This window comes from Dermatophagoides pteronyssinus, unplaced genomic scaffold, assembly GCF_027571235.1.
Source record: "Dermatophagoides pteronyssinus isolate colony J.1.1.1.1 unplaced genomic scaffold, Derpt_VIB-CSIC_2022.12 sq0007, whole genome shotgun sequence".
NCBI lineage: Eukaryota > Metazoa > Arthropoda > Arachnida > Sarcoptiformes > Pyroglyphidae > Dermatophagoides > Dermatophagoides pteronyssinus.
In genome coordinates this window covers 361,629-370,401 of record NW_027461531.1, presented here as the reverse complement: position 1 = coordinate 370,401, position 8,773 = coordinate 361,629, and the positions used below count along the sequence as shown (strand labels likewise).

The following is an 8,773-nucleotide window of genomic DNA, read 5'->3' as shown; positions in this document are numbered from 1 at the left end:
AAATCCGCATTCAGACTGCATTGAACGAATATATTCTTCATATCAAACTATATAGAATTTTCCTTTTTTTTTATTTCATTTCAATATTCTGGCGCGGTCGAAACCAAAATGCGAGGTCGCGCTTGTATTGAAAAAAAATCACAAATATTCAAAAAAGACGTAATTTCTTAATTCAAATTTTTTTTGTTTCAGAAAAAATTTTTAATAATTAAAAAATAAATAAATTCATTTATATAAAAAAAATTTTCATCATCATCATTTTTTTGAAATAATAAAATATTACAAACAAACATGCAGGCAAAATAAAGTGAAATAAAATATCACGATGATGCTTGATTTTCCAATAAAATCCAATATAGATCGGTGCCTTTTTTACTAAAAAAAAATAAATTTATCACTAATTATTGCTATTTTGTTATGGTTCCTGGTTCACAATAATAACGACCTTAATTGAGAAAAAAAATGAATTTAATTTTAAAGTAGACCATTTTTATAATCATAAATTTACCAGTGCAAAATTGTCGTTTGACCAATGATAAACGAAATCCGTTGCCAATTAGTTCGAAATCCACACCCGAAAGAATAGTATCAATACATTGAAATTGTACATAGACAGATGATGGACAGGAAGGACCACCATTGGCAATATCGAATTTGGCTTTGATTGAACCAAGGCCAGAATTTTCGGTCGTTTGTGATATTTCCGGATATTTCCATGTTGCTTGTTTAGTAAGTGAATCCCTATTGTTATTGAATAAAATTCAGGTTATAACGCTTTGAAAAAATTGAGCGACAAACCATTTTCCAAACGGCTGCGAAACCATCGAAATAACATTCGAATCGATGTTAGCCGTAAACAGAACATTTCGTAATGGTTGTGGGGCTACTACAAAAGCTGATGGATTATACTTGTAATCAATTTTCAAATTTGTATGGTTTTCATCACATTTCCAATGAGAAACTAATTGTAACGGAGCATTTTTCGCTCCATACTTCGAATGAGCTTGATATTTTATTATATCTAGATTATAGTATCGAGCATTCGGTGATTGATTGTGCAAGCGTTGGATCGTCGATTGTAGATTATTCATATTCATTTCATAAATAATATAATCATCTTTCGTATCAACTCTGTGAAAATTTAAATTAATTATTTCAATATTTTTTAAATAAAACAACTTACTCTACAACAAGATCATTCGAAAGAATAATCTTTTCCAAACGATTCGCGTGCTTTAATTTGAATGTCAATTGAGGTAAATAAGGATTCGAGGTTAGAATCTGTACTATGCCGGCTGAAAAAGCAATCTTAATACAGCCAATTATTGTTATCCTAGAAAGATTTTCATCAACACCTTTGAAACAGGACCCAACGGATTCTTGAAAAGCTAAAGCAACAGGAATTGTATCAGACATTCCAATGGTTAACGGTGATGAATCACGTGATGAACAAAGCGATATCGGTGTCATTCGAAAATCACTAGATAAAGAAATCATACTTTCGGCTCGAGACATCATCCCGTTCATAGTCATAGATGATGTTGATGATGTTTGTGATCTGTATAGTTGATGTTGAGGAAGCGGTGTTGGTTGTTGAGGCTTAAAGACACTGAATGAATTTGTATTGAATGAGGAAGCCGAAGTAGATTTGGCCATTAAACACGATAAGTTCAAAGAGTTTGAAGTCGTTGTCAAAATCGATCCAGATATTGATGATGGCACTGATGCCGAATGGCAATTTGTATCAGAACTTTTAGGCGGCAATGGTAGAACATTGAATGTTGATGAAGTTGGCGTCGTAGTACCGGATGCCTCGATTGGTTCTTCATCACTTGTTTTTAGTACAGTATTGGTTGTTTCCGATAATTCACTAAAAGCAGCATAACGGTCAATTTTGGTAGACGTTATTGGTGTGACCAATGAATCGCTGGTTTGTGCTACTATATTTGACATGACATTCGAATCAATTGACGTTTTCGGTGGGTCTGAAAACAAGTTCAAAAGATTGTTTGTTTTATTCAGACTTGAATTAGCAATTGATGGTGTTGAACGTTCTTGATTCGATGGAGATGGATTAACCGAATCACGTGAACGACGGCTAGTGTTTAATGATGGTGCCAATGTAAGAGCCGCAGCACTAAGCACCAATTGTTGATTGTCGACCGATGATGACGAAGTTACAGCAGACAATGGATTGATTTTAACAAAAATTTTTTTCTCTTTTTCATCCGCATCGGAATCTGAATCGCTACTGGAAAAACTTTCATCTTTCACTGGATCTGGTGGTCGAATTGTATAGCCTTCCGAATCTATCATCAATTCTTTTCGGTGAGTACTATTGATATCGTTTGCTGACATAAAACTTGCATCACCAGTACTGTCCGATTTGATACCAATCTTTGAATTATTATTCAATTCTTCATCTAAATTTTTTTGTTTATTTTTGTTTTTCTTATCTTTCCGACCTCGTAGAAACCCTAGAGAGAATGAAGTATAAGTTAAACTTATAGAATTGAAAATGTCAAAATGTAAGAAAGTCAAGAGAATAAAAAGCCAAAGAATAGATGAAATAAAACTCAAGTTTGTTTCATCTGAAAAGCCTAAAACTAAATTGTTTCTAAATTAATTTACATTTAGGCGTACGACTTAGCGTAAGATGATGATGATGATGATGAATAAGATCAGGAAAACTTTTATGGTGATCTTTTGATGATGATTTTGTATCACAGATCATTGCACTGTTTTGCATATGATGATTTGATTGGGAAACAAAACCTTCTAATGAATTTATTGTTGAATAACATTTTGGATAACTTTTGAGTGAATCGTTGTCATAGGCCAATTTTTCTGGCTCTGATATCATACGACAGGATATAGAAAAAGAGAAAACAAGAAAAAATAGAAAGAACCAAAAAATGAACAAGCAAATAGACCGAAAGAGAAAGAAGTATGGAATACTAATCTCAAGGAAATACAACGGGAAATGTATGAAAAAGAATTTTTAACAAATTCTTACCATCTTTTTTGCTACTACTATTATTATTATTGTTGAAATTATGATTCGAAGAAACGGATATAGACGGCGGCGGTTGAATAGAAGACGATGATGATTGTGATAAATTCAAAGGCAACAAGTGATTATTTATTGAATTCGTCAAATGATGATCAGCAAAATCGGCTATAATACTGTTATTACTATTGTTGTTATTAATTGTATTGTTTTCCTTATTAAGATTATCATTCAAATTGGATGATTGTGTTGATGTTGGAAACAAATCGGCGATGTCATTAGAGTGATAAAATGAGTTGGATGAATTGAATAAACTATTAACGTTTGTGTTGGTAGCAGTAGTCGATTGAATTAAATCTTTTTTGATAGTTCCGGACATCGTTGTAGCAGTTATGGCCGTATTGGAATTCGTAGCCGATTGCTGTTGATTCGAAATTTGATTAGCCGAATTTGTAAGGTTTGCTTCTTCGAAATTTATTACAGCTATATAAAAGTAAGAAGGGTTAGTCATTTTCGATAAGCAAAAACGATATCGTGACCTACCTGGTCGATTTGATCCGGTTGCTTTTGAATTTATAAAAGTTTCCAATAATTTTGTTGTAGACAATTCGGTAAAATTATGCCGAAATTCTTTATAAACTTGACCCATGAGTGCATGGCCACTTTCGAGTATTTCAGAATAAATTGTCAAATAGTTTTTCATTTCATTGATATGACTTTCTTCGATTTTCTGAAATTTCTGACATGAATGACAAAATTTTTTCTCAAAATCCTCTTTGATTTTTCTATATTTTTCAATAAGATTTTGATATTCAACACCTAAACAATAAAACAAATTAGATTTATAATTTGAAATAATATAGATTTTAGTTAAAAACTTACATGCTTTATTTGCTCGGGTTTCGGCTTTTTCAATATCCTTTTGTGATGCATTCTCTTTTCTTAATCGATCAATTTCGACCGTCTTGGAATAATAAAATTCTTTTGCTTTATTCAATGCAGTCACCGTTTCTTTGAGCTCATTGATAGCTTCGATTGTTGAAATTTCTTCGTTTTTTATCTGCTTCTGTTTTCGATGATGTTCATCACTATACTTATTGATCTCTTTGATCAATTGATTTAGACGTTGTAATGTTTCAAGATGAACTGAAGAAAGTTTTTCGGTTGATAATTTCAACATTTGCCATATTGGCTGGAACGTACTGTTGGTGATTTAAAATATGAAATTTGTATGAAACCACAATCAACATTATTTTTGTTACAACTTACCCGAGTTGTGGACTGTTTGCTTTACGAGATAATTTTGTCAGAAAATTATTGTTATATTCTTCGAGAAACGCCCGTGATCGCAACAATTCGGACAATTCTTTCACAGCTGATGAGCCGAATTTTAAATTCTGATAAAGGACATCGAATCCACTTTGTTTATCGCCCTGTTGTCATATGAAAATAATTGTTTATCCGGATAAAATAAGCAAAAAAAAAAATATCTACCAGTATAAAACTTACCCAAAAATGATTTTGAAAATCAACAGTCATTTTGAATTTTTTTTAATGAAATGAAAAATTGAAAATCCTAACAAAAAATTCGCGAAAATTTCAATGCATGGCGATTTTGTTGTTTCAATTAGTTGGTCTCGTTATAATGTCAAAAGCAGATTACTATTTCAAATAATAAAACAAAACATTTATCCCTTAATTTTATTAGGCGTTTTCAACATATCACCAGTCACATAAAGACAAAGAACAACAATATTCAACAAATAAATAGAATTTTCAAAAGGATTTTTCCAACAACAAAAGGGGTTGAATTTTAAAATGTCCAGAATGTTAATGATAGTTATTCAATGAATAATTTCCTGATTTAAATTGATATTTTAGCAAAAATGATAAACAATTTTATTTTATTTTTTCGTGATATATCAAAGCTCACACTGACATAAATACAAAAACATACGGCGAAGATATATCGATCAATTGCGAGCGTCATGACTCGGCCATTGATGGCGATAATAGATTTTATAACGCATGCGTGTCGGCCTCCGGATTCGATTGCGCTTCAACAAAAAAACTAACGGATTGTGTAACTTAAATTTCGAACCGATCTAATATGATTGAAGATAATTGAGGATCTTGATCATTAGGATTTTTTTTCTAGCAAAATCAATTTAAAAATTTTTTCCTAAATTGAATAGTATTTGGATAATGACTAGCCCTGATCATCAACATGATGCCAATGGCGACCATCATTGATTGTTATTTGAATTGTAAATTTGAAAAAAAACAAATTGAAAATGTGCAATAATGGTTGTCTTTTGCATTATGCGGGAAAGGAAAAATAGTATAAATCTCTATATAAACCTGTTGCTTTTGTTCTTGTTAGAGTATTCTGGTACGGTATTGTATACATTCCAGAATTTTTTTTTCACAATCTACAATTACAATGTCTTCACCGTCTTTGACTTATCAATTGTTGACTGTAGCTGTAGTTGTTCTTCAACGGCAAATGATCCATAATAATGTCGGTAGTCGTACCCAATGGAATACTACCTATGATTATATTGTTGTTGGTTCAGGTACAGCCGGATCATTGATTGCAGGTCGACTTTCGGAAAACGCTTCAACAACAGTTTTACTAATAGAAGCTGGCGGTCCAGCATCCGTTATCACTGATATGCCTATTGAATCATGGAATATTGAAACCGGCGAATTTGATTGGGGTTATTATACCGTACCACAGGCTAACGCTGGTTGGTGAACATTTTGGCTATGTTTTTATATTCATTAATATCAATGTCTTTTTGTTCTTTTTTTTGAAAAGGTTTCGCCTTCCGAAACCGTCAGATAATATATCCTCGTGGCAAAGTAGTCGGTGGCTCTCATTCGACTAATTTTGCTATCTATAACCGTGGTAACCGACATGATTTTGATAATTGGGCAAATTATTATGGTTTATCAGAATGGTCATATGAAAATGTGTTGCCTTATTTCCTACGAACCGAAAACAATACAAACAGATTATATGTGGAGGCTACTCCAGCTCTTCATTCTACTACCGGTCAGGTTGAAGTTTCATCACCACCAAATCCGGATCCGATTCTATTTAAATATATGGAAGGTTGGAATCAACAAGGTCTTCCTTATACCGATTTCAATGGACCGAATCAATTGGGAACAAGTAAGTTTATAAGCAAACGATTGTAGCAATTGTAATCTTCTTCTTGCAATACTAAAAGCTTTGATTCAGCAAACAATTTCTACACAAAACTATACACGTCTTTCAACATCGAATGCTTTCATTGTGCCAGCAATCGGCCGTAACAATTTACACGTATTAGTACGAAGTCATTGTACAAGAATTCTATTGCGAAATAATACCAATACTGATCAATTGGAAGCATATGGTATCGAATTCGTTCGCAATAATAGCACTTATCAAGTTTATGCTAATCAGGAAGTAATTCTTTCGGCTGGTGCCATTAATACACCACAGATTATGATGCTGTCAGGTATAGGTCCACGACAACATCTTACCGAAATGGGCATAGAAGTACAAATGGATCTGCCAGTTGGTGAACAACTTCAGGATCATATTCTTATACCAGTCGATTATTTGGTCACCAACGAAAGTCTTATTCAATATGATCGAGACGTGGATAATGTTTTGACAGTGCAAAATTTGTACAATTATTACATTAACAATTCTGGTCCTATCACACAGTTGCCTGTTGTGTTGTCATATCATTCAACAAGAGTAAATGATGTGGCTGATTGGCCAGATGGCGTAATGGCCACTTTAATCGATCAAATTCGTAAGTTTGATGATAATTTATTTAGTATATCATTTTTTTGTCGTTGGATTTTTAGCCGAAAACGTGACAACATTAACTCAGTATATGCAAGATCCAGATGCATGGGCAGAATATTTCCAGCCATTAGCTGGCGATCCTCGTCATTTTTTCGTGTTCTATGCAATGTATCGTCCACGAAGTCGCGGAACTGTTCGTCTTCGATCACAAAATCCATTTGATGCGCCTCTAATTGATCCAAACTATTATGGCGATGTACACGATTTAGCTGTGGCTGTCGATACAATGAGTGCTGGAATGGAAATGATGGAACAACCATTTTTTCGCCAATATGGTCGAATCTATCCACGAGCTATACCTGGATGTCAATTCTGTCCAGATAGACCGTATTACAAATGCTATACTTATTTGGCTTGCTACGCCCAAACTCTTACACTAACTTCCTATCATCCTACTAGTAAGTTATCATTGCAGAATTAATTGGAAAATCTATCCATTTCCATATTTATTTTTATTATTTACTGTTTACCAACAGGCACATGTCGTATGGGTAATTCGAGCGATACTGGAGCTTGTGTTGATGAACATTTAAGGGTTCGTGGGGTGAACAATCTTCGGGTTATCGATGCATCAATCATGCCAAAAGTCAATAATGCCAATACAAATGCTGCGGTCATGATGATTGCCGAATATGGCGTTGATTTTATTCGACAAGATTCTATGAACATGTCGAGGTCATTGTAAAATAGAATATTGAACATGCAGTTTAATCAACCGTGAAACAATAAAAACAATATCCCTCTAAATCGATCGATGATCGATGAAATTGAAAACAATCAATTGAAAATAAATAATAGAAAATTATATTGATATTAACAAAATTAATTATTGTTCATCGACAAATAACATAAAAAACATACAAAACCGGAGCTGTGCATACAGACACACACACACAAACAACAAAAGACATATTGTTTTTATGCAAATAACATATCGATTGCAGCCAAAAAAAACATCAACCTTATGGCTATAAAAGTACCATTAATTCAGGGTTAAAATTGTAATATTATTTTGTTCTCGACGTAATATTGATATGAAAAACCGAATCGATTATGTTGTCAATAAAAACGAAAATATTTTATAATCATTACTATTTCTTGATAATCAATATGGTCATCATGCTGAATTCTGTTCTTACATTTGGTCAATATCAACTGGCATTTGCTGGAAATAATGGTGTTCGTGATGCAATTTTAGCCATCAATGCCTACTGTGGTCCGTAACAAATTTTGATTTTTGAATTTTCAATTATTTTATTTATTATATAGACAATACCTGTACAAATCCTGTCACTCATAATTGGATCGCCCATTGTTTTCAACAAGCAGCTAATCATAATGACCAGATCATGCAAATAATTCGTACCTGTACAGCTCAACGGAATTTCGTCATTAATTGTAATCATTATTCATTGATTCAATTGGAAAGATGTCTTATTCATTCATCATATAATAACCTATTCCTGATACAGCAGCACAATTGGTCAAGACAATGTTTTGTTCGTTCCATCACTGCACGAACAAGAAATTGTCTCCGTTACAATTATCCTCGTCTTCGATCGTATATACCTCAACGACCTATTTATTATCAAAATAATTATCACAACTTTCGAATGAATAATCGCGGACTAGCTGCTGCTTTGAATGTTTATAACTAAACCAAAATGAACGAATATGATCATGTCATTCAAAAACAGTCATTTTTTATTAATAAAAGAAATTTAATTAAAATGTTTGTTTAATAATTTATTCTATCATATAAAAACAAAAAAAAGAAATGTATGATACGAAGCTACTGATTTTCATGGATTTGTTTGTCTTTGATTTTTCAAATCACCCATGATATCATTGATAATCAATTTTTGTTTTTGGGAAAACTATTTCAAGGCATTTGA

General features: G+C 32.7%; 3 protein-coding genes across 4 annotated transcripts; 2 read left to right on the top strand and 1 right to left on the bottom strand.

The window, feature by feature from the left end:
- Positions 1 to 208: 208 nt before the first annotated feature.
- LOC113799478 (F-BAR domain only protein 2) lies at positions 209 to 4,965 on the bottom strand. 2 transcript variants are annotated; one of them, XM_027350104.2, is made up of 10 exons: positions 4,520 to 4,965; positions 4,280 to 4,443; positions 3,893 to 4,212; positions 3,554 to 3,829; positions 3,017 to 3,493; positions 2,632 to 2,853; positions 1,184 to 2,477; positions 799 to 1,131; positions 509 to 741; positions 209 to 445 (listed from the first exon to the last, which is right to left on the bottom strand). In XM_027350104.2, exons 1-10 carry the CDS (start codon positions 4,547 to 4,549, stop codon positions 408 to 410), a joined length of 3,387 nt encoding a protein of 1,128 aa, XP_027205905.2. In that variant the 5' UTR covers positions 4,550 to 4,965; the 3' UTR covers positions 209 to 407. The 2 variants fall into 2 exon arrangements, with proteins under 2 accessions (XP_027205905.2, XP_027205907.2); XM_027350106.2 differs by lacking the exon at positions 2,632 to 2,853 and having other exon boundaries at positions 4,520 to 4,964.
- Positions 4,966 to 5,383: 418 nt separating this feature from the next.
- LOC113799493 (L-sorbose 1-dehydrogenase-like) lies at positions 5,384 to 7,969 on the top strand. Its single transcript, XM_027350128.2, has 5 exons — positions 5,384 to 5,760; positions 5,832 to 6,188; positions 6,247 to 6,822; positions 6,878 to 7,276; positions 7,355 to 7,969. The coding sequence occupies exons 1-5, from the start codon at positions 5,454 to 5,456 to the stop codon at positions 7,561 to 7,563; spliced, it is 1,848 nt and encodes a 615-aa protein (XP_027205929.2). The 5' UTR covers positions 5,384 to 5,453; the 3' UTR covers positions 7,564 to 7,969.
- Positions 7,932 to 8,623, top strand: LOC113799533 (uncharacterized). Its single transcript, XM_027350177.2, has 2 exons — positions 7,932 to 8,094; positions 8,148 to 8,623. The coding sequence occupies exons 1-2, from the start codon at positions 7,932 to 7,934 to the stop codon at positions 8,534 to 8,536; spliced, it is 552 nt and encodes a 183-aa protein (XP_027205978.1). The 3' UTR covers positions 8,537 to 8,623.
- Positions 8,624 to 8,773: the final 150 nt, after the last annotated feature.

Excerpts from the sequence above, each read along its gene's own strand:
- LOC113799478 (XM_027350104.2), bottom strand. The coding sequence starts at position 4,549 with ATGACTGTTGATTTTCAAAATCATTTTTGG. Across the intron at positions 742-798 it reads TCGCAGCCGTTTGGAAAATG|GGATTCACTTACTAAACAAG; the intron begins GTTTGTCGCTCA and ends CAATAACAATAG. Across the intron at positions 446-508 it reads CAAACGACAATTTTGCACTG|GTCGTTATTATTGTGAACCA; the intron begins GTAAATTTATGA and ends TTCTCAATTAAG.
- LOC113799493 (XM_027350128.2), top strand. The coding sequence starts at position 5,454 with ATGTCTTCACCGTCTTTGACTTATCAATTGTTGACTGTAGCTGTAGTT. Across the intron at positions 5,761-5,831 it reads CGTACCACAGGCTAACGCTG|GTTTCGCCTTCCGAAACCGT; the intron begins GTTGGTGAACAT and ends TTTTTTGAAAAG. Across the intron at positions 6,189-6,246 it reads ACCGAATCAATTGGGAACAA|CTTTGATTCAGCAAACAATT; the intron begins GTAAGTTTATAA and ends CAATACTAAAAG.
- LOC113799533 (XM_027350177.2), top strand. The coding sequence starts at position 7,932 with ATGTTGTCAATAAAAACGAAAATATTTTATAATCATTACTATTTCTTG. Across the intron at positions 8,095-8,147 it reads AGCCATCAATGCCTACTGTG|ACAATACCTGTACAAATCCT; the intron begins GTCCGTAACAAA and ends TTTATTATATAG.